Here is a 23372-nt window from a genome sequence, read left to right as displayed (position 1 = left end):
GACAAGAAAAACGTTGTAAACAATGTTCCCGCAATAAAAACATAAATTTGGTGTTGAAATCTTTTTTTTTCTCATTTTTCATTCACATTTTTTGATTTTATCTTCAATCCAAAAAAAATCATTCAACGATGTTACAATTTTTGTGTTTTTTTTATATATATCTCCATCATTAAAAATATAGTGTTTAAATGTAATATAATTTTATATATATATATAATATTATTAAAGATAAATCAAGGTTCATCTCGTATATATTTTGTTTAGTAAAATCAAAATACGATTATCCTGTTTTTTTTCTAAGACGATTTTTGACTTTTTTTTGGGGAATTTTTTTTGAAGATTTTTTTTTCTTTTTTTCAGCGAATCATATATAATTTTTTTGCAGCCCAGACAAGAAAAAACATTACTAATTTATGTGTTAAAAAATGCGCATAAAGTTTTTCCTTTTTTTTCAATAAAGTTTTTGTTGATTTTCTTTGTAGATTATTAACTCACTTAAAGCCTTCGCTTGGCCAATATTTTCGCATTTTCCTAAAATTATACTCATTATGATTTTTTTTTATTTTAATAATATATATTTAATATATTACAAGATTTTTTTTTCATTTAGGACTATTTTTTTTTAAATTTTTTTTGTTGTTTTCTTTATATATCAGTGTAAATATTCTATCTTTCATTTTTTTTCATTTATTATTATTTTATTATTATTTAACACACTCGCATTTTTTTTTTAATTTTAATAAGTTTTCTTTTTCATCATCATTTCACAAGTACAACTTCTAAATGTGTAAATCGTTATTATGTGTAATATTTCTCATTTTAAATCAATATAATAATTGTTTTTTTTTTATTCCTTCATTCTCATGGTATTTAATGTCTTTAAAACAAAATATATGTTGGAAGATAAAGAAGAAAAAAAAATAAAGTCAGACAACTTATGAGGGAAATAAGAATTATTAAGAAAAAAATATTGAAGGCAAAGTGAAAAAAAAATTGTAGAACAAGAACGAAAAAAAAGTGAAAAGAACTCAAAGAAAAAAAATATCCGTGAAGGATTGTCTGTGTTCTTTAACTTTTACAGCAGTGCCAGTGATTTTCTTTTTCCCTCTATGTTCATTTAATATCGTTTTCTTTTTTTTTCAGTAGTTTTTCATCTCATTTTCACGTAGATTTTTCTTTCAATAACCTTTGGGACTTTAGGAGCAATTTCTGATACAATTTATCTCATTTTTTTCTATACAAAATCTTCATTTTTTTTTAAGTTTAGCAATTGATTGTTTTCTTGCTTTTTAAAGTTTTTTTTGAATTCCTTTTTGTGTGTTTTATTTTCTTTCAAAAGTTCCTCCCGGAAAACTTTTTTTTTTCTATTATTTTTGATTGTTGAGAGAAAAACAAAACAAACAAATAAGAAAACATTTCTCTCTCTCATACAAAACAGACAAACACACAGAAAAGAAAAAAAACCTTCTCGTCTATTGAGCTTTTCCGCGTCCAAAACGACGACGCATCGACGAAAAAGTCCCATTTGGCACTTTACCAAAAATTCTAACATTCTGCAGGGAGGCGTGGGGGCATTGCAAATGTTTCTCTCTTTTTTTGCTTTCTACTTCTTCTCTTTTTTTAAATGATATAATTGTGGTAAAAGAAAGAAAAATTCTTCACTCACTTCTTGGTACTCGTCGTTGGAGCATCAATTTTGGACTTTTTCGCTTGAACTTTACCCCCTTCAGCACCTTTGGAAGTCATTGCAGCAACACCACCATCAGCTGAAGAGGTGGATGCGCTGGGAACTTCACGGGAGGATGGTCCATCAGTATGGCTATGACTTTGTTGGGACTTACTTGATGCTTGTTGCTGCTGTTGTGGCTGATTCCTCTTGTACGATCGTATTGTTGACCCAAAAGATCCAGCTCTTGTGCGTTGATTGCTTCCACCAGTTCTACGAAAAAAGAATTAATTTTTAATTTTTAATTTTTACAAATAAAAAGAAAATCTAAATTTCTCCGTACCTTCTATCACGATTCTGCTGAACATTCCGATTGCCGAGTGAACCAACAATTGGTCTCACTTCTTGCTCATGATGTTCCCCACCAGCAGATGTTGTAGCACCTTCACTTTCAGACACACTCCGGTGACGTCGCTTATCCGGAGACGTCCTCAGTGAACCCACACCCTGAAGCATTTCATCCAGTTGCGGCTCAACCACACGGAAATCTTCGATTGTCTTAAAATTAGCCAAATATTCATTGAGTTGCGGATCAATGCTTAGCTTCTTTGAGTTTTTGTAGTATTTGATGAATGCCCAGAATTTTTCCAATCCATACAGTTGTCCTGAAATATTCATTTAAAAAAAAAGAAAAACTCACGTGAAAAATCTAAAAAAATATATTGAAGAATGGAAAAAATTTAAATTTTGCAGAAGATTCTCTTTTTTTAACAATTTGATGAATTTTCTTTGTTTAGTATTCTTCCTATAAGGTTTAAAGTTCTAAAAGAATCACAGTTAAAAATCAATTAGAACTGTTAGATTAATAGATTCCAAAGAACAGAAAAATGTTTATTTTGTATTAATTTACTTAAATTATTTTTTATTATTTTATAAAAAGGTTAAATCAAACAAAAATAATTTAGGTTCTATCAAATCCTTCAATTCTGTTTGACTGAATAACTCCAGAATATCTTCAAAGATAATTTCTATCGAATAGGCTATAAAGAATTGCTCTTAAAATTTCAGCAAGGAGAAAACAATTTTAAATTATTTTTCCACATTATTTCATTATACTTCTTTGCATTTAATTTCAATTCCATTTGCTGTGACATAAATTCTCAACGTCATAGTTGCGATCTTTCAGCGATAGCGCTCACTACAATGTTGTGATATCGCGCGCATTGTCGAGTCTATTTATTTTATTTTTGCTATTTTAATCTCTCTTCCTCCCTTCGGACTCTCCCTCTTCTTCAACAATTCTTCAAGCAGAAGAAGCAACAAAAACAAGTAGGTACATATAGTAGTTTAGCAAATTGGCAAAAGGAGTGAGAGAGAAAAAAAAAATAAAACAAGAAGCAAATTTTTAGCGTAGCTGATTATTTCTTTACGCTTCTCTTGCGCCCAGTGCTGATTCTTTCTTATTTACAATTAAGCAAACAAGTCATTAAAGTTCCCAAAATGAGATAATTTTTATATTATTTTTTTTATTACTCAATTTCTCTTTGTCGTAAAGGTTAAAACGCGCGAAAAGCACGAGACATGAAGAGATGTTTTGAAGACTTCTTCTCTCTCTCTCCCTTTTGGGATCAACAACTTTTTTTAATCAGAATTTTTGGCAATTTTAGCTGTGTTTCTTTCAGACACAGCTTTTGTGTACCGAGCAAAATCGAAAGTCGTCAGATCGGGCTCAAACTTGGGATGAGCACGAATTAGGGTCCCCACATTCCAAAAAACGTATGCGCCAAAAAAATTTTTTTCCGGCCGTCCGGCCGGCCGGCCGTCCGCCGTAGTTCAACCATAAATTGCAAGAGAACGGTAATAGATAGAGACTTGCGGTAAACGGCAAAGTTTAAAAGTCGACTGGAAGACGTCTGATTATGATGTCAAATTTTACCCCCCACCCCTCCGTCCGCCATTTTGAATAACCTCAAAATTTTGTTTTTGCTATATCTCAGCCCCTGTAATAGCTAAAAATCTGAAATTTTGATATGTTGTAGGGGCCACTAAGAGCTTTCCAACGATACCTCATTTTCGAAAATCGGTCAAGCCGTTTAGCCAATATGGCCACCACAATTTTTCATCGAAAATCGACCATAACTCGAAAACGGCTTGACCGATTTTGATCAACCCGGGGTCAAATGAAAGATCTCAACAAACCCTACAACTCTCTAGAACATCCGAAGTTTCAAAAGTGACCGCTAGGGGGCCAAAAATCAAAAACAAAATTTTCGATTAGTTTTCGATGAATATCTCGAAAACGACGACATAAATTTTCTTCATTTTTTGATATGTTATAGTTGACTATAGTATCTATCACCATGCCAAAAATGAAGAAAATCTATGGATCCGTTCTCGAGATATAGCCTTCCAAAGTTGACATGTCATATCTCGGGTTCTACAAGTCCGATCTTGATCAACTCAAGCGCAAATGAAAGGTTTCGAGAAACCCTACAAATGTCTAGAACATTGCAACTTCGAAAAATGACCGCAAGAGGCGCTAAAATCGAAAACAAAGTTTTCGAAAATTTCGAACTCGAATTTTTCGAAAATGGCGACATAAATTTTTTTCAGTTTTCGATATGTTATAGCTGACTTCGAGACCTTTAAAACAAAAAAAAATTTATGAAAATCTATGGATCCGTTCTCGAGATATAGCCTTCTAAAGATTTCTTAGGGTATGACTTTTCTACTTTTCCCGACTTTGCGCGTATTTAAATTAATTTGCGTTCTAGTTTGCTCTCACAAAATTGGTACACTGAAAGAAACACAGCTCCCGTAAGCTTGGTCAGCTTACCAGTACATTTTTTCTTCTAAAAACACCTTTGAGCCCTTCGAGGTAAAAATTCAATTTCCCCCTTTTCATTTCTCTTTTGCTTTCTTGTTGAATTTCTTGGCAACAATTTTAGCTCTATTTTAACACCCTGAATGTACAGTACAGCTTAAGCGTGCTTTAATGATTTTCCACGTAACGATAATAAAATTAATTTTTTTGCGCGATAAAAAGTGCATGACTTTTGAATAAATTTAAAGTTTTTAATTTTCTTTCCAAGAAGAAACTAAAAATAATTATTTTTAAAGAAAAAAAAAGCATTAAACTGACCTTTTTCATAATCCCTGATAGTCTCTGTTTGGAAATCCTCATAGAGATGTGGTCTGAACTTCTTTTCCAGGCCATACGAGTAGAAGCGGAAGAGGCACTCAAGTCCATAGCGGAACCCAGTTTCAGCATCCTCATTGGCAAGCTGTCGGAATTCATCGTACATGCTCTTGTTGAAGTTCTCACGCAGGAAGAATGACCAGAAGCGGAAGAGGGTATTCATCTCCTGCGACTGCCCTGGGCCCATCCTTTTGCGATCCTTGAGGCATCGATGGTGGTACTTGTAGTAGGCTTGCTGCGTAAAGTTATTCTCCTTAAGGAGGGCATGTGACGGATGCTGAAACACGGGGAGACTCTGTGGCACGGATGAACCATAGCTGGATGCCGTGGGACTTGTTCCTGCCGAACTGCCCATACTCGATGTCCGTGGTCGATGTTCAACAACATCCATAACCCAGCCGACGTGACTCTCAACAGGGGGATTCGTCGAGTGGCGTGTCTTGCGTTTACGCGGTGTACGTGGATCAACCAGCTCATCCTTATTCACCGCATAGAAGCGTGCCTTACGATGTCCACCACCTGGTGTTGTTTGCGTCTCATCCTCTTCCAAATTAACCACTGCTGCTGCTGCCGCCGCTGCTGCTGCAGCGACTCCAGCTTCAGTAAACGTTGGCGGTGGCGGTGGTGGAACATCGGGGTTAACCTTCTTGGCGGCACGCGGGACAATCTTCTCGAAATCCTCCTGTGTAATCACATTGACTGTCTTGTAATTATTCGACGTTGGACGTCGACCCGTCTCCCAGAGATCCTCTTCGTAATTTATGAGACCATCATTGATCACTTGCTCCAAATCCTGGGCGATCTTTGTGCGTGTTGTCCAGTCTCCAGTGCGATCGTATCTGTAGAAATTCAAACGCAAAATTTAAAATTTTATAGAATTTTAAAAGCTAAAAAAAATGTAAAAACTTACCCTTCATGCTTGGGCGTCCGATGGCTCGTCACTTGTGTCACAATGAGAATTTTATTGATATCCCGATCCGATAGCTCATAATCAGATTCATCATCTGACCAATTCTCCGTGAAATGATTTACCCGCCCTGATATGGGTATATCCAGTTCTTCGTCAAACTGAAAATCCAATTCCTCCTTCTCATCAACACGTGGTCGTCGATTACCACCTTTTGCACCACCAGCCCCACTTGCTGCAGCTCCCTGATGCTGCTGCTGTTGCTGCTGCTGCTGCTGATGTCCACTCCCCGTGGGTTTTGGTGTTGTCTCTTTGCTATTATTGTGCTTCGATCGTCGCTTCACTTCACGCCATAAATCCGAATCACTTTCCTCCCCTTCGCAATCATCATCGTGCCCTAATTTATTGTCAGTCAACATCACCTTCTCCACCTCAGCATCCACATCGCGACTACCACCTTTGCGACTACCCCCCTTTGGCACCTGCTGATCACGTTTCCCCACACCACGCTGTGCGGGGGCATCTCTGAGTTTGGCAGGTGGCACAAATTCCGGGACATCGGGATTCAAGTCCTCCTTCCCAATTCCATTGTGCTCCACAACTGCCACTGGTGTCACCCTTCGTGGCTCTCCCACACTCTCAACGCCGGTTTTTGAACGAAAATTCCGCGGAACCGGCGGTGGGGGGATCTTACTCAGGGGTGTTGCTGCCAATTGATTCACATTCACCGCTGGCACCTCAATGGGTATCATCGCAACGGCGGGTGCTGTTTGGGGTACAATGGCTTGAGGAGGGACAATTGGATTCGTTGGGGTTGTAGCAGCAGCAATAATTGGTGTTGGTGTACAGGCGCCACCACCACCTGTATTGTCAATTGTGGATATAATAGGCCATTTGCATGGATCTGTTTTGGTGCGCAATTTGAAATCATTGACAATTTCCAATTTATCCGAATCCCGTATTGCCTCAATGATTAATGCTGTGTCCGAACTGAGGGCTTGAACACGATTGAAGGATGCAATTAGGGTCACTGGAATGAATCCCTCAGGATCCATTTTGCGACGTAAGAAGAAGTCACGCAATAGATTTTCTTCACTGAAGTAATATTCTCTGTTGTTTTTTTTTGTTGAATAAAAAGAACAAAATAATTCATTTAAAGAACCTATAAAAAAAAGAAGAAAGTCTTAACTTACATTTGTCGTTTGATGCATTCTTTAAGACTAGGTTGATCCATGGTCGGATACGCTGGGACCCCGTTGTAGTAGTAGGTACCCATGTAAGGCATCATGTAGGCCGCCAAATCAGCCCCTTGTTTCGCCACTGCGAATTCCCTGAAGCGTTCAGGATCGTGCATTATAACATGCGGATCCACGGGTGAGGCGGTATTCACGGTACGCGATGGACGTGTTCCACCGCGTCTTGGCGCTGTGGGTCCACCATTGTGATGCCCACTGGCAGCCGATGAACGTCCCGAATTGCCCCCCTTGAAGCGACGATTGCTTCTACCCGGGTACTCCGAGGAGCCCCCACGGCGTCCATGTGGGGGTCCCGCATAAAAGTCCCCACCGCGATTCCCCCCATGATGGTAATCATCGCGTCCACCACGTTTCCCACTACGCTGTGGCTTGTTGGAGACTTCAATATCAAGTGGTACCCACTTTGGGCGGAATCCCCGGCGATTGCTTGACGCCGCACCCGATGTCGATGGCCCACTGTCCAAATATCCATCGTGATTTGTGCCATTATTCCTCCCATTCACCTCAGGCTGTTGCTGCTGTTGCTGCGTACGTGCCACACCAGCTGATTCCGGTTTTGGCATAGTGGCCTCCTTCTCCTGCACTGCAGTGTGCTTTGCCAATGATGATGGTGGTTGTGGTGGTGCCTCTGCACTTTCACCCACCTCTATTGCTGCTGCAGCATTATGTGGTGCTGCTGCTGATACATTGGGGATCTTTTTCACATCACTGGCAGCAGAATTTGCACCACTACCTCCACCATTTCCGGGCGCACCACTTCCCAGCAATGGCCAATCGCCCACATTGGTAAAATCACTCGCCTAAAACGACCAAAAATAGAGAGAAACACTCATTTAAAAAAAAACCTCTGCCACATTAACCTGCGCGCAGTAATAAACACAAAATGTCCCAAAACAACTTCCAAATTCCGCATTTTTTTCTCTTTCTCCCTCCCTCACAGAAATGTGTAGACGATTCAATAAATTCCACAGAGTAAGTAGGTATAGCAAAGAAAACTCATTGAGAAATGAATGATTTATTGTATGATTGAAGGTGGGGATCATGGTGGATCAGGAGACAGCACGAGATTCCACAAGATGACGACAAGGTAGAAATACAAACAAAAAAAAACGATCAGGAAAAAAAACTTGGTGAAACGATTGGACTTTTGCGCACAGAACCAAGAAAGATTTAACTCTTTTTCAGCTTATGTGTGGGAAAAGGTTCTCCTCCATTGTAGAGCATTTATTGGAATTTGTACACACTAATGATTAATTGCCATCTCTTATACCGGAGCAACCCATGGGGAGCAGCATGATTGGGGATCCACACAAGATCACCACCAATCGATAAGCTCGTTTCATTCACGATGTGCTCACCTGGTCAATTTTCCTCTATATGTAAACGCCAACCCATTATGGGGGGATTAAATTTTGCTGCTTTTAGTGTTGGCACTAAATTTAATTTTGGCATTAAATTGTTAATTCTTTTAAGGAAAAGACTTAGAAGAGAAAGAAAAGAAAAAGGCGTAGATAATTTGGCAGTAATATGAATCGAACCTGAGTTACTTGATAGTTGGGAATAATGAGCAATGATTTGAACCTCTCGGCTATCAAGTTCTTATAAAATTCAATAAGGATATAACTTTTTTTATTCAAAATCTTAGAATATTTGCATTTATTCTTGAATAGAAAATTCTAAAAAAAATTTTAAATGTTCTCAAAGACTTTTAAAACTTAAGATTTCTGTAGATTTAACTTCAGTTTTTAATGCCTTAATGTTAAAAATAGACTATCAAGACAGAATAGTGGAAAAGGCCTTAATCTTCTTTTCTTTCTTTCTTCCAATCATACAAAAGAAAATGAGAAAGTCTTTATCAGTGAATTAACTTTCATACAGAAACAAGAAGTATTTTCTTCTGACCAAACTTCAACAACATTCCTTAGCAAAAAAAATCTTAAATAAAGAAAAAAAAAGAAAAAATCTTAAACACGAGATAAATCAATTTACTATGAAGTGGGGAAAATCCCTACAAATCGTATCATGTTGATAGGAAAATTGCGATGGATTCGATAGCAAACAATCTAATCAACAACAAAAATTGTTGGAGTACAAAAAATTGGTCCTACTAAATCTCCCTTCAATATATAATTTCTTCCCAATATCGGCGTCACTTGGACTTGTCGTGGGGCTCTTGGCAAATCTTTTTGATAAGACATTCAGCAGAAAGGTATAAAAGTAGCTGAAGAGTCCGTTCAGGGCATACACTTTATTCGTGAAGTTTCCCGTAAACATGAATCGCTTCTTTGCTACTCTCGCCGTGCTGTGTGTGGCCTTTGCTGCTGCCCAAGCCAGTAAGTGTCCTTTATTAGTGTCCCTTTTAGTTGGGATTTATTAACTTTTGTACTCTTTTCTCTTTCCTAGCGTGCCCAACAATCATCACACGTGCTCAATGGGGTGCCAGGAATGCCAATACTGCTGCCCTTCCACGTGTTCCAGCTCCCTTCGTTGTTGTCCACCACACAGCTGGAGCTTTCTGCTCCACACAGGCTGCCTGTGCCCAGCAGATGCGCAACATTCAGGGCTGGCATATGGATGGCAATGGTTGGGCTGATATTGGCTACAACTTCTGCGTCGGTGAGTGCGGTCTTGCCTACGAAGGTCGTGGCTGGCGCCGTCAGGGAGCTCACGCCCCAGGCTACAATAACCAATCCGTCGGAGCCTGCGTCTTCGGTACCTTCACATCCCGCGTTCCCAATGCTGCTGCCCAGCTTGCCCTTCAGCGTCTCATCAATTGCGGTGTAGGTGGTGGACACATTGCCACCAACTACTGGCTCATTGGACATCGTCAGGCTGTTGCCACTGCCTGCCCAGGAGATGCCTTCTTCAACCTCATCCGCACCTGGCCACGTTTCAATGCCAACCCCAGCCCATTGTAAATACTACACACACACAACACAAAAACACGCAAAATTGGCTGACAAACACGATTTTGGGACTCCTCCTACTGCACCAAATTGGAATAAAAAAAAGAGAATTCTACTGCTGAAGGATTTTGTGAACTTCTTCCACGTGTATGACAAGGAATGTGCGTGATAAGAAGGACAAGAAAAATAATATAAATAAGAAACAATTTTTTCTTTATAAAAAAAAGTTTCATTTGCAAGCAATTTCGTGAGTTTTTTGAGAATAACTACACCCCAAAGGAAGAAAGGATCGTTCAATTGTTAATTTTTCTGTTGATTTTAACTGGGAGGGATTTTTTCTTTCTTTCAGTCTTCAAAAATAATGTGGAAGATAAGAAGATTCAAAGGACTTATGGTAAATTTTTTTAACAACGAGAAGATCATTAGAACATTGAATTTTATAGATCTTTTGTGATAAATTGGATTCCAGAGAATAATTTATAAAATAATCGTTAAATCGTAATTATCAATGGAATTTTATTAGTAGAAGGAATTAGCTTATGCTAGCTATCCCCATATAGTTCAAGTGCAGAAAATTTTATAAGTAAAAGAGAAACAAAATCTTGTTTAAAGCTCATTCATAGCATTAAGAATTTTTTGAGAACAAGGGGACAAAAACTTTAAAGATCATCGATGGAGATAAATTCTTTCACATTATTTTCCAGCATCTTTCCGTCTAAAATAGGAAATCTCTTCGGTTTCTTCTCCTGAATACTTTTTTTTTAACCCTTTCTTGAATACTTTGCTTCTATGGTAGAAAATGAATAAAAGTGAATAGACTCCTTTCTTTATTTTAAATTCCGGAAGCTTATGAGATATTCTTTGCAAAAATATATTTTTAATGCTTTCCCATTGAAAACTGTAGAGAAAAAACAGAAACTTTCCCAACAAACTCAAAAAACTCCCCAAAACTTTTTATTTAAAATATAAATTTTCTTCTAACGTCATGCCTTTTAATGTCATTTCCTCAAACAAATAGAAGTAAAAATTTTTCATGATAATTTTTCTATAAAACTGTGAAACATTTTAGATAACGTGCCAATACTGAAAACCAGAAGTGGGGGGCACTTAATTATCCAGTAACGATTGCGATAAAAAGTACTTATGAGCTTTTTACCTTGTTCAGGTGGAAATTTGTCGTCGTCGCTCTATGAATGGGAAAACCCGATTTGCATAGAATGGTGTGGGCTACCCAACTTCCCAGCTGAGAGCCCCCCAAAAAATTGAGCCGCGGGAATGACTTTTTTTAAGAAGACTTTTGTGTGTTAAAAATAAAATAAATTCCAATTTAATTTGGACCAAAATAATATTGCACGAGGGGAGCCCCAATAAAATTTCGCCACAGAGTCTCTCAATATTTTATCGACACCCATCTAGCTAGAGCTAGAGTATTGGGGGAGAGAGAGATTTCTTTTGTGAGGCAGTGGGTGAAACGACGACGAAGAAAAAAAAATTAATATCGCATTTGAATGATTTTCCACACAGTTGCGGAAGGTGGGGGATATGATAAGGAGACCTCCTACAAGACGAGAGCGTGGTGTTCAAGCTGATAAAGGAGAATTTCCGAAGGTAACAAGAGAGGGAGAGAGAATAATTTCAAAATGACTATTTTTTGGACAAGTTTTTGTCACCTACCTTATTGCTTTTGTGCTGCTGCTGCTGCTGCTTCTCCTCTTTGAGAATCTTGGCAATATTGGGGGTTTCTGATTGTACTGCTTCCGCACCTTTTGCCTCATTCTCTGCTCCTCCTGAAGGAAAACATTTAAAGAAAGAGAAATTTTCTTTTAACAATCATAATTTCCCTTGAAAAAGTATTCTATGTGAATTAACCTTTGGATTGGTCAGCAGCTGCACGAATTTTCTGCTGCTCCTTCGGCTGGAGGATTCTCTTACTCTTGAGCACATCCACTTCCGGGATAACTTCTGTTTGATTTTGAATCTGTTAAATGTGGAGAAAAAAAGATATTTTAGTGCTGCTTTGCGTTGGAAACAGGCTGATTTATTTTCCCCGAGAAATTGGTCTTATTTGCACAAGTGCTGGCCCATCTGCCGTGTGGCACAATCCTCCCTGTGCAAGCCACTCTCCTCAAGGCTACACAGACACTCACCTTCCATGCATTCACAGTGGGAATTGGAGCCTCGACAAATTTCTTCGGAGTCTCCTCCTTGGGCCCCTTCTCATGCCCATTGGCTCCACCGCCATTTGTGGCTGTATCAGCGGATGTGGTGGCCCCATTTGCCGGCACTTTACCACCCTCTGCTGCAGCCTTCTTTGTGGCCGCCTTCCTCTCTGTCGTGCCACCCTGTGGCTTAGTCCCACTCACTTCCGGACGTGCTGCACGGAGTTGCTGACGCTTCTCCTTGCGACGCTCCTTCTTTGTCAGAGATGCCACCGGAATGAATGTATCATCGTCCTCGGCATCACCAACAGATGCCCCTCGTGGTTCCCGAGGGGATGTGGCTTCAGGTGCAGGCCCACTCCCAGGACGCTGCTCCTCCGACACTTTATCCTCGAGAACGTTCTCCTTGTTATTGTCATTCCGCTGTTTCATCTCAACGATCGAGTGCCCACCACCACCACTACCTGCCTTCAAGCTATTCACCACATTTGCGTAGGAGGAACTGGATGTAGCCGATGTGGTGCCATGGTGTGGTGGCTGATTCTCACTCGAGGGATTAAGTGTGGTACTTTTTTCCAGCGTTTTCGTTGCCATAACCTTAAAAAAGAAGACCCCAAAAAAAAACGTGAGGTTTGACACATTTCAAAATTTCGCTGAAACTTTTCGTGAAATTTTTTATTTTCTTAGAATTTTTTGAAAATCTTACTTTTTAGAGACGGAAAAACAATATTCTAAAGGAAAAGTCAATCATAACGCGTCCAGTTATTAAAGTTGGTATACCACAACGCGGATGGGTCAGTCTATGCGTTGTAATTTAATTTTTAAGTAGTATTAGTAGGCAAAGTTGATTTTTTTTATGAAATTCATCAATTCGAAAGACAAAAATGGTTATATCTCAAGTTCTATTGCACATACAGAAATTTCTTGACTAGTTTTGGAAAGGTATTGAAATAAGCTATAATCTGACATATATTTCGATACATTTCAAGGTCACCTCCAGAACACAAAATTGCGGATTTTTGTTCTACCAAAACAGTTTTTTGGACTTTTTGTCCTCAAGGAATGGTTTTAGAGGTTTCTGATGTTCCAGAAAGTTGTAGAGAATTGCAAAACCTTTAATTTGATACCAAATTGAGCAAAATCGGACAATCCGTTCAAGAGATATAACTCTTAGAACTTTTAAAATTCAAGAATTTTTCAAATGGCTATATCTTCTAAACGGTGACATAGAATTTCTTCATTTTTGGACTGATGAAAGATATTGAGTCAGGCTACAACATATCAAAATTTAAAGGAAAACGATAACAGATGTTGGGAGATATAGCCCCTTAAAGTTAGGCAATTTTTGTTTTTGTTTTTAGCGCCTCTTGCGGCCATTTTTGGAACTTGGAATGTTCTAGACAGTTGTAGGGCTTCTCAATACCTTTCATTTGATACCAAGATGGTCAAAATCGGTCAAGCCGTTCTCGAGTTATATCGAAAAAACACTTTTTGCTTTAGGCCGCCATATTTGCTAAACCGCTTGACCGATTTTCAAGTATGAGTTATCGATGAAAACGTCTCACTGAGCACTACAACATACTAAAATTTCAGACCTCTAGCTTTAAGGGAACTGATCGACGGTATTTCAAAACGGCGGACGGCGGCCATCTTGGATTTTGAAAATGCGAAAAAATGAAATTTTACACCCACATTTCTATAGAAAACTTCAAACCGGAAGTCTCTATCGGTTACCACTCTTGAGTTATAAGGCAAAATGTGGAGTCCGGGCCGGCAGGCCGGCCGGATCAAAAATTTTCCACCACCATTTTCGTAATGTGGGATGTCTAAAACGTGCTCATACCAAGTTTGAGCCCGATCTGAGGGGGTCGGTTTTTCCGACGATTACAATACTTGGTATGCCACGATTGTGGTATACCAACTAATTAGGATAAGAACGTTTTTATTTTTTAGAATTGGGAAATCTCTTTGTTACTGGTATTCTTTGACTTTGCAATTCAAGAACTGAACTGAGACTGAGAGTATTGAAGGGTTTGAAGGTAATAATTGGCAAGAAGTTACCTGGACATTTTCTAATTAGTCCTAATTATTATCTTTTTTATTTAAATAATAATTTAAAGACAGAGCAGCTTTTTAACGAATTTTTAATGATAATTAATTAGCCGGCATAGGTAGGAAAAATAAATTTTAGGGAAAGTTCTTTTGAAGGTCATTTGCAAAGGTTTCTTTTAATTAATTCGTTGTATACTTTTTGCTGGCTAATCGAAATCAAAGTTTTTTCCCAAGGAAAATAAAAATAAAACATTTTTGAAAGTGAAAGTTTTTAATGTTTGAAACAAAAAATCAAAATTACAGAATGAATTGAAAATTTCGTGAAATTTTGCATCACAAAAGCCGAGGCACAGTGACACAGTGAGACGATGAGCAATATTGCCATGAATGGGGAAGGGAAAAGGGCCCGTGTGTGGCCCAGCGAGAGCGCCGGAAGGGTCAGCGTGTGCAGCAATGCGCAACGGGGAGTACCCAAGGGGGGCCACGGTGCACAAATCGAGTGCTGGACGGGTGGAAATGGTTGGAAAATTGAACGATTGGGCGACATGGGGCATAAAATTCGTGTGTGGAATTATTACACAATAAAGTATACATACGTTTCACACGTCTATCGCTGTATTTGTAGGCTGTTTTATGACCGACCACCTCTCTCTCGCTTCTCTTTGCCCGATGAGAGATTATAACGCGATGAAAATGTGTGGCGGAGGAATATTCAAGCACGACACGATGTGAGAGACACTCTAATCACCGCGACGTGTTATGAGCACACCATGTTTGACGGGGGCGACGGGATTCCACTGTCCACCACTGGGGTGCCCCAAAAAGCTGCTCCTCACACTCAAAATCACTCCCTCCGGTTCACTTGAGCTGCCTTCTCCCGTTGCCAAGAGAGTCCGGTCTGCTGCTGTGGGGGAAAAGGAAAATCTACTTTGCCGTACGTGCGCGCGTGTCTCTGTGTTTGTGTGTGCAAAAATGAGCAGACCACACTCCTTGTCCCGAGCTCCGCGATGGCAATCTGTCATATGCCCACCATGGGTCGGGTAAAATGGAAACTTACATGTAAGTTTTCAATTTCTCATGGGTATGACAGATTGACGTCAGAGCAGGACAACACGCTTTTTTGATAACACACTTTTCACGCACTTTTCCACACGTCTGCCGTGTCACACTCACGCGCATTCACTGCAAAACACTCGGTCGCACCGATGGGTGATACACTTGAGCACTTTTTCAGCGCTAAACCACTGATTTTTTCCAAAATTTACTCTATTGCTCGCACACACTCCATGTGGTTCAGTACCATGAAGTACACACAACTTCGCTATGCAAAAATGACAACATGCGACTTGATGGCCAACTTTGATGCTACACTGTAATTGTTTTAGTGTTTTCCCAGCGAAATTTTGGAAACTTTCAAAAAATTCAGGAGAATTTTCTACTTAACATTTCCTGAGAAGCCTAATGAAAATACGGAGAATACTGAGTCTAGACAAAAAAAATTATAAAAGAAACAATTTTATGATCGAGCTTTATTTCTTTTAAAAACAAATATACCTGGTTTCCTTTTAATTTATTGGAATTTTTCATTTTCCATCTTTTCCATTTATAAGTTTTGTAACAACTTCATGGTGTTCAAAAGTTTTTCATTCTAACTGATTGATGCGACACCTATACAGCTCTTGATTGTTTGGCGCCAATTTTCAAAAATTCCAACCGTTAACTGAATGCAAATCTTTTATTTTCTCAATTTTTTTTAATTCTTACGTAAGAGAAAAAAATGTTTAATTAATTTATCAGCAATTATCTTGTTATGAAGAATAATAAAATAGATAATTTCTGATAAATTTCCTTTTCACAGGACTTCCGGTCATGATATCTCGTCAATTTCTTACTAAATTCTTACAATTTAAAACTTTTCCATTCCTAAACTACATGAGAAGCTGAAAAAAGGACGTGGTCATTTACCTGGCCGCATACAGGAAGTAAATACAATTAATTTTAATTTCCACATAAAATTAAACGATGTCACTCAGAGGAAATGTTGGTCCAGTGCGCATGTCCGTCCCTTTGCAGATAATGTGGTAGTGAAGAATTCTCAGCGATTTTCTATTTTTCCATCTATTTCCACCACATTTTCCGTGCATAAATGTACAGTGTAAGCACTCCCGGAAGTCCCCATTTGGCCGTATTCTCTTGATATTTTCTTTTCCATTTTGCAGAAGGATTCCAACAGGAGGAAAATTCTCAATCCCAATTGCGGTAAGTTTCGATCCACCCGGAAGTCCTCCCAGAGGGGCACCCAAAAGAAAAATTTTCTTCTTTTTGTTTCTTCACTGTAGAGAGCACAAAGAAGAACGTCCACAATGTTGCGGAGAAGTGGTCAGTTGTTGGGATCTTTATGATCTTTATTTGCTGGCAAATCTCCGCTAATCTCTATCAGTGGCATGCTGAAGAAGGTGATCTCGCCCGAGGTGCTGGGAAGACCTTGAAGATCCTCACTGAAGTGCTCAAGAGCAAGAAAATCAATACAACAATTGATTTCTTGAAAGAAGAGATTTCTAGGATTGAGAAAAATGCCCACAAAGATCAGAAGATTGTCATTGAGAGTGGAATTGTTTCTGGATCCTATCAGGATGGGCAAACAACACGTGTTTATCACAATGTTGAAGCTCTATCGGTGAAGATTGAGGGTGGAAGTAGGGATTCCTTCCTGGTGGCTCATGCCAGTGATCACTTCCTGTACGACTCTGAAGTGAAGAGTGCCCATGAAGCTGCTAATCTCTGTTGTTTGCTCGAACTTCTCAAGAGCTTTGCGGTGAGCTCTGAAAAACCCAGGAATTCTCTAATTTTCCTCTTCAGTGGTCTTCAGGAATTTCTCAGTGATGAAAAACCCCATCCGTGGAAAAAGGACATTCGTGGATTAATCTTCTTGCCACATTTTGGCGCCAATGGGCGGCATACCGTTCAATTTAGCCTTGCATCGCACTTCCTGGTTAATGCCTACACCAGGAGTGTTCCAAATCCCAGTATTCAGGTGGCACAGGAGGAGATAGCTGAGCTAACGGGTCTTGCACGGGATTACGGTCTAAATTTCCTCGCGGAAAGGATGAAAGTTCCTGCAATCGGTTTCATGCCACAGGAGGAGTTCTTCTGGAAAACCAAATACGATTCTGCGGAATCAATTGCCTTGAATGGGTTCCAGAGACTCCTCGACGGTGTCCTTTCCTTGCTCAGAGATCTCTCAACACTCTCGCACTTTAGCTCCCAACCCACTGGTGTCTACTTTGACTTCTTGGGCATCTTTGCGGTGAACATCTCACGCCAATTGGGTGGTTTATTTGTTATCTTCATCTCCTTCCTGGCCGTGGCTGTGCCTTTTGCATCCCTTACCCACTCCACGAGGGATTTTCACGTACGCTTCATCTGGATTGAGGCACTATCCACATTCATCTCAGCCACAATGGCTGTCTTCGTGACTGCCACTGTGATCTACGCAATTGCCGTGAATTTGGATGCAAGTGGAAAGCCAATGGCATGGTATGGGAATCACTGGCTCTCCGTGGGGCTCTACAGCATCCCCACACTTGCCCTACTATGCTTCATTCACATCCGCAAGGCCAATCCGGAAGCCCCCATAAGTCTCGGATTGAGAGTTCAGAGTGCTCTGTTGGGAATAAATCTCGCATGGATTGTCCTTGCCACGGGGCTCTTTTTCACCGGCTACAGACTCTTCTATCTACCCACCATCCTTCTGGGATTCTCCCTCATCCCCACCCTGATTATTTGGCTGTTTAATCTTCAGAATACAGGTACAGAATGACTCGCAAATAAAAAGCATAAAATTCTATGATTAAATGGCAAAATTTGCATAAACTGTAGTAAATCTGTGGCTGTACGTTCATCTCGGTGGCCAAATGATCATCATGATATGGACCAGTTTTATCTATCACACCACAATCCACATGCTAATCCCAAGGACTTCAACTTTGGGTGCTACACACAATCCGGACGTGGCCATTGGAGCCATTTGTGCCACTTTCACATTCTTCACTACCAGCTACATGGTGAGTACCAGCGGTGGAATGTGCCACTGTGGCTGTACTCTCAGATATATTATGTACATACCTCTCTGCCTCCCTAGGTACCCCTTACGTTGCTCCTGCCTCAGCGGAAGCACCTTGTTTACGGACTAATGGGAACATTTCTCATCTTTCGCCTAATCCTTGCCAATAGTGGCTTGGAATTCCCCTACAGAGATGACACTCAGGGCCTCCCAAAGCCACAAAAATTAATCCTCATGGTGATTTCTCTGACCATTCCCAACAGGGATTCATTAATTTGCAAATTGATTTTTTCAGCACACTCTCCGGACTTTCTATGACACAGACGGACGAATTAGGTACACAGACTCAGGATTCTGGATGCAGGAGTTGGATAGAAATTCCCGGAAGACACTGGAGAGTCTCTCAGCACCGGGAATGCCAATTGTGCAGAATGATGCTGATCTCTGTGCAACGGATGTGGCGTGTGGCCTTCCATTCCAGCGGGAGGATCAACTCAAAACCGGAGGATTCTGGCTACCATCATCAGGACCACTAATACGGGATCATACGCACTTGAAATTGGAATCAAGGAAGGTCATAACACCGGTTGTGCACCAGCTGGATCTGTCGGTGATCCCAAAGAGACAGATGGCTCTTGTTATTCGTCCCCGGGACAACGTTACCCTCATCCAGTGGACTCTAGCACGTGAAATCCCACCAATGAGGGATTTTTTCAAAGACACCGGGCATTTCGTGCGGATTGAGAGTGGCTTTCCGGGGGATACGCTCAATTTTACGCTCAGCATGAAGATTTCTGGGCAACAAACCCCAGATGTTCTCGTGGATATCCTACTTGTGGCCACATTTACGCACCTCTCAGCCGAGTATACGCCTACATTTACAAATATGCTCGTTAAGATTCCCCCTTGGGCATCTGCAACACCCTCCCTGGCCACCGTCAAGGGTTACATCTTCTAATCTTCTCCTAAAGAATTCAAATCTCTCTCAGCACATTCAAGAAAAGAACAAGAAAAAAGCTTTCTTTCCCCAAACTCTTCAGCAATTTATAACAATTTATCACAAAGTTTTTCTAAAAAAAAAAGCATTAAAAATGGCAAATTCTGTCATTTTAAATTTATTATTGTATCCAATTTGAGGCAATATTCAATATTTTAAAGTAATTGTTGAAAATACGATTAAATCGAAGATTTTTGTGCTATGTACAAAATATTTACAGAATATAATAAAAAAAAAACTATGAGGCTCCTAATGAAAAATCGTATTTTTAATAGGCCTGAAGAAGGAGGATGTAGTGTACACGGATTTATTGAAAATGTTCAAATATTTTTTATACGTTTTTAATACTTTTTATGTATTTTATTTAACATTTTGTTTTATTAAGCTCACATTACGTTTCCTCTTTTTTACGTACAAAAGAAGTTTTTTTTTTAATTGCCTATTCAATAAAAAAGGTTTTAAGGAATGCATTAAAATGGAATAATTAATCAAAGAATGATTAGAAAAATAAATCAGTTCTTAGAATATTATTTAAACGATATCTGGTGCATTTATAAAGAAAGTCTTTAGCAATTAGTTTAAATGCTGTCATCAATGCAATAGTTATAAGTTCAAATCTCACAAAAAACCTTTTTTTTTACTTCAAAAAAATTTTTTTAGAATAAATTTTAAATTTTTCCAAAAATTTTAAAATTTTGCTTTAAAATACACAACCCATGATCTTTTTTTTTTAGCTTTTCCATATATGTATTAATAATTTTAAAATGATTTAAGTAAATTCCAATGTTGAAAATTTGTTTAGAGGTCTCTATAAGAATTTTTCCTTTAACCGTATTAATTTGCTTTTAAACCAATTTCAACCAAAAAATCAAAAAGTCGTAAAAATGATTTTTTTAGGCAAAAATTCAAAGGATTGTACAGAGCAAAAGGACAAAAAGCGGAAGGAAAAAGGAAATATTGGCTGCAGAAAAGATTGCACAAGAATTAATTTGATTTGGAAGTTTTAGTAACAAGAAGACTAGAAAATTCGGATTTATTCCTCAAAGAAAAAAGGATCGAAACATCCCTTTGTATAGAGAAGAGGTATGAGAAGACGATCAAAAGTCCACTGCATGACTCCACTCCTCACATAAAAATTTATTTTTATTTCTTTTCAATTCCTTGTCTGCATGTGAGGATTCGCCTTGAGGTCATCCGCACGATTTTGCGCATTCTCCGAACCAATGTACTCGTGATACTCGACAAATCCATCCTTATTCTTATCCATCATCCCTAGCACCTGATCAACAATTGCCTCCAACTGAGAATCCGTGTACATTGCATGCCTAATCTGATCCGGATCTGTGGGCTCATCCGTTGCTGCTCTCCCCGTCAATCATCAATCGTATTTTCCACGCACACAGGACATCCCAAAGACATAATTTTGTTTGTTTTAGAGTGAAAGTGTGAACAACAAAAAAAACAGTCTCAAAGAACTCTACAAAATCAAAGCTAAAGAGAGAGAGCGAAAAAAGGAAAGGTCCTCCACCAAAACAGGCATCGAGATGATGAAGAAAAATAACAAACGCACGATGTAACAATGAAAAAAAGATTTTATCTTTATACAAAAAAATATTTCATGGAGGGGAATGTCACATAAAAGGGACCATAAATGATTCGCAAAGATATAATCTTAAAAATATAATTTCAAAAAATAAATTTGCACAACCTAAAAGAAGAGACTTTATAGCGAATTGGCAGGAAGGAAGAACAAAAAAAAAAGAAATAATAATTAAATGAAGGGGATGTTGAGAAACAGAGATTCAGTCTCTTTTGTATATATAAAGATCATCCTCCCACAAGTAAATTATAATTAAGTATTGTCACACTTTTCGCGAAACCATCCTTTTCATCTCAAAAAAAAATCCACCAAAATGCACGCCATCCATTTTTTCTTTAAGGTCTTTGGTTCTTGGCTGCCTTCTGTTGTGCCTTAATGAATTCTGGGTAGTCAATGTAGCCATCTCGACTGATATCATCCATCTGGAGGATGGGATCAATGAGAGCCACGAGTTCCTCATCTGAGAATAATTTCTCCTCAATATGAGGTTGTCCCTCGTGTTGTTCTTTGCTTCCTTGTTCTATTACATTTTTTGTTTGTTTTTCATATCATGAAAATGCAAGAGGCGCAAGGGGGGAAGGATGATAAAGCCCCCATTTTCAAGGAGATACAATGTATGTGGGTGTGTGTGCGGATTGCCCGAAGCAAGAGAGAAACAATTAGACAAAAAAAAAACTCGAGCACAAAATGCAAAGAAAAAAGCCAAATTTCACCTACCGTGCCAATGGATCAGCGACTTAATTAATTCACATCCGTCAAGCTTATTGTTGTTGTCTGAATCGTGCATCTTGAAGTAGTGAAACTGCAATTCCTGCTCTGTCATCTTACTCGTATCAATTGGCACTTCCAGGTGCTCCTTGATGTGGCTAAAATGTAGCAAAAAAAAAAACAATAAATAGTATTTCAGTGGAAAAGTAAAAGAAAATATATTATTTATCATCACACTTTTGACTTTCCTTCAAGCATGAAGATAAAATTTATTTATTTTAGCATTTTTTTTTTTCAATATGTAAATTATCGCGAGAACCTTTTAAGTTTTAATGGGAATTTTCTAAATTTCCATCTGTTTAAACAACTTGAAAAACTAATACAAGTTCACATTTAACTTTATATGAACGATAAAAGTTTTCATTCTAAAAGAGTTCTTGAAGAATACTTTTGTATGAGAATGATATAGAAAAATTAGAAAATCAGTTTGCTTGAGAAAATCTTTTAGAATATTTTTCATTTCCTTAATTCGTCCTAACTAAATTTAGAAATAAAACATTCTTAAGATGCAGCGTGTATATGAAAATCATTCAAACACTACTTACTCCCTTTCTTCTTGAATATTTCCTGGATTGAGAACCTGAGGCTGCTGCCCATGATGCCCATGTGGCTGATGCTGCTGCTGCTGCTGCGGCGGAGGTTGATGATGTTGTTGCTGTGGTGGTGGCTGCTGATGATGCTGCTGCTGCTGTGGAGGTGGCTGATGATGCTGCTGTGGCTGTGGTGCATGTTGTTGATGTGGTTGCTGATACTGCGGATTAGGCACTTGCTGTTGTTGATACTGTGGCACCTGCTGGGGCGGTGGTTGCTGCAAAAACAAATTAATTTTTTAAGAAATCTCCTTTAAAAAACAGCAAAACAAACACATTTTTATGGTCTTTAAACGTGCACCAGGGAGAGGAAAGTGAAAGTTGCGCGATGTCTGGAAATTTTACAAAGCTCCTCAACGTTCAACCTTGTCGCGGGTGTTATCATGATTAATTAACGATGGGATTATATGAGGTGCTACCGCATTGGCACGTTTCCTCCCCCACATGCATGCTGGAAGACCCATTGGGGGATACCCACGTATTGCTGTGGTGGCACTCCAGGAGCAACTCTCTGACTCAGTGCCACATTCACAAATGCCAGGAGAATTACTGGTCTCACGGACGACAGGGACTTCATGTCAGGCGCACTTGGTCAAGAATCATCCAAAATGAGTTAATTTCAGAGAAAATGCTGGGAAAACTGAAGCACTTCTTGTCGTGTTGGAAGTTGATGGCAAAACGACGTTTAACTGACGGTTCTCTTCTTAGGCCTCTGAAGATTTCCCATAAATTTCAAAATTTTCCAAATCCTAATGAAAAAATAATTCTAAGAATTTTTTTTGTTTATTTTTCTAAGAATTATTTTAATTCTCTCTTTTTCTTTAGTATTTTTTTTCGTTCATATTCATTCTCTTTCATTTAATTTTATCAATTTTAATGAAAATATTTTTTCGTCATAAAACATTTTCCAAAACCCTAAACTAAAATTTCACGAAAAAATTTCAATGTTTACTTTAAGAATTTTCCGCTAGGAGTGCTAAAATCAACATTGTTTTGACATTTCGCTATTTTTCTGGAAAAGTTTCTTCCTCATTTTCTTTTTCTGAAATACTATCATCAGGAGAATGCCCGAGAAGACAAGACATGCCGCAGACTCGCGGAGGGATGATGGAGTTGAGTTGGAAACCCAGCTGATTCTCCGGATCCCCGAGGTAAGTTGATTGAGCAACATCAAAATATTCCCAGAATGCTCAAAAAATATCCCTGTCC

General features: G+C 38.9%; 5 protein-coding genes across 12 annotated transcripts in view; 3 read left to right on the top strand and 2 right to left on the bottom strand.

Moving 5' to 3' along the window:
* Nucleotides 1-46: 46 nt before the first annotated feature.
* Nucleotides 47-15479, bottom strand: LOC129797656 (la-related protein 1). 7 transcript variants are annotated; one of them, XM_055840441.1, is made up of 10 exons: nucleotides 15203-15479; nucleotides 14742-15049; nucleotides 12082-12690; nucleotides 11804-11912; nucleotides 11609-11721; nucleotides 6966-7828; nucleotides 5776-6882; nucleotides 4809-5704; nucleotides 2010-2331; nucleotides 47-1939 (listed from the first exon to the last, which is right to left on the bottom strand). In XM_055840441.1, the coding sequence occupies exons 3-10, from the start codon at nucleotides 12685-12687 to the stop codon at nucleotides 1663-1665; spliced, it is 4293 nt and encodes a 1430-aa protein (XP_055696416.1). In that variant the 5' UTR covers nucleotides 12688-12690; nucleotides 14742-15049; nucleotides 15203-15479; the 3' UTR covers nucleotides 47-1662. The 7 variants fall into 7 exon arrangements, with proteins under 7 accessions (XP_055696416.1, XP_055696433.1, XP_055696424.1 ...); XM_055840458.1 differs by having other exon boundaries at nucleotides 15128-15470; XM_055840449.1 differs by having other exon boundaries at nucleotides 15278-15470.
* On the top strand, nucleotides 9213-10177 carry LOC129797841 (peptidoglycan-recognition protein SC2-like). The gene is made up of 2 exons (XM_055840689.1): nucleotides 9213-9361; nucleotides 9432-10177. Exons 1-2 carry the CDS (start codon nucleotides 9301-9303, stop codon nucleotides 9944-9946), a joined length of 576 nt encoding a protein of 191 aa, XP_055696664.1. The 5' UTR covers nucleotides 9213-9300; the 3' UTR covers nucleotides 9947-10177.
* A 542-nt stretch (nucleotides 15480-16021) lies between the features above and the next one.
* LOC129797567 (endoplasmic reticulum metallopeptidase 1-like) lies at nucleotides 16022-19465 on the top strand. The gene is made up of 6 exons (XM_055840293.1): nucleotides 16022-16300; nucleotides 16365-16404; nucleotides 16485-17954; nucleotides 18025-18209; nucleotides 18287-18445; nucleotides 18504-19465. The coding sequence occupies exons 1-6, from the start codon at nucleotides 16292-16294 to the stop codon at nucleotides 19164-19166; spliced, it is 2526 nt and encodes an 841-aa protein (XP_055696268.1). The 5' UTR covers nucleotides 16022-16291; the 3' UTR covers nucleotides 19167-19465.
* LOC129797610 (multiple coagulation factor deficiency protein 2 homolog) overlaps nucleotides 19308-23372 on the bottom strand; it is a 23194-nt gene continuing 19129 nt past the window's right edge. Inside the window, exons 1-4 of one of the 2 annotated variants that reach the window (XM_055840371.1) lie at nucleotides 22642-22907; nucleotides 22119-22381; nucleotides 21523-21671; nucleotides 19308-20564 (exon numbers count right to left, since the gene is read on the bottom strand). In XM_055840371.1, coding sequence (XP_055696346.1) covers nucleotides 20359-20564; nucleotides 21523-21671; nucleotides 22119-22381; nucleotides 22642-22740 — 717 coding nt within the window. In that variant the 5' untranslated portion in view covers nucleotides 22741-22907 and the 3' untranslated portion in view covers nucleotides 19308-20358. Of the gene's footprint in view, nucleotides 20565-20779; nucleotides 21326-21522; nucleotides 21672-22118; nucleotides 22382-22641; nucleotides 22913-23372 lie in introns of those variants that run through there. The other variant, XM_055840381.1, reaches the window with a different exon arrangement.
* LOC129797605 (transcription initiation factor TFIID subunit 7) overlaps nucleotides 23133-23372 on the top strand; it is a 1423-nt gene continuing 1183 nt past the window's right edge. The window contains exon 1 of the mRNA XM_055840358.1: nucleotides 23133-23314. Within this exon, the coding sequence (XP_055696333.1) occupies nucleotides 23228-23314 (87 nt within the window). The 5' untranslated portion in view covers nucleotides 23133-23227. The remainder of the gene's footprint in view (nucleotides 23315-23372) is intronic.

The sequence above is a fragment of the Lutzomyia longipalpis genome, chromosome 1 (assembly GCF_024334085.1).
Source record: "Lutzomyia longipalpis isolate SR_M1_2022 chromosome 1, ASM2433408v1".
In the NCBI taxonomy this organism is placed as follows: domain Eukaryota; kingdom Metazoa; phylum Arthropoda; class Insecta; order Diptera; family Psychodidae; genus Lutzomyia; species Lutzomyia longipalpis.
This window is presented reverse-complemented; position numbering and strand designations above follow the sequence as displayed.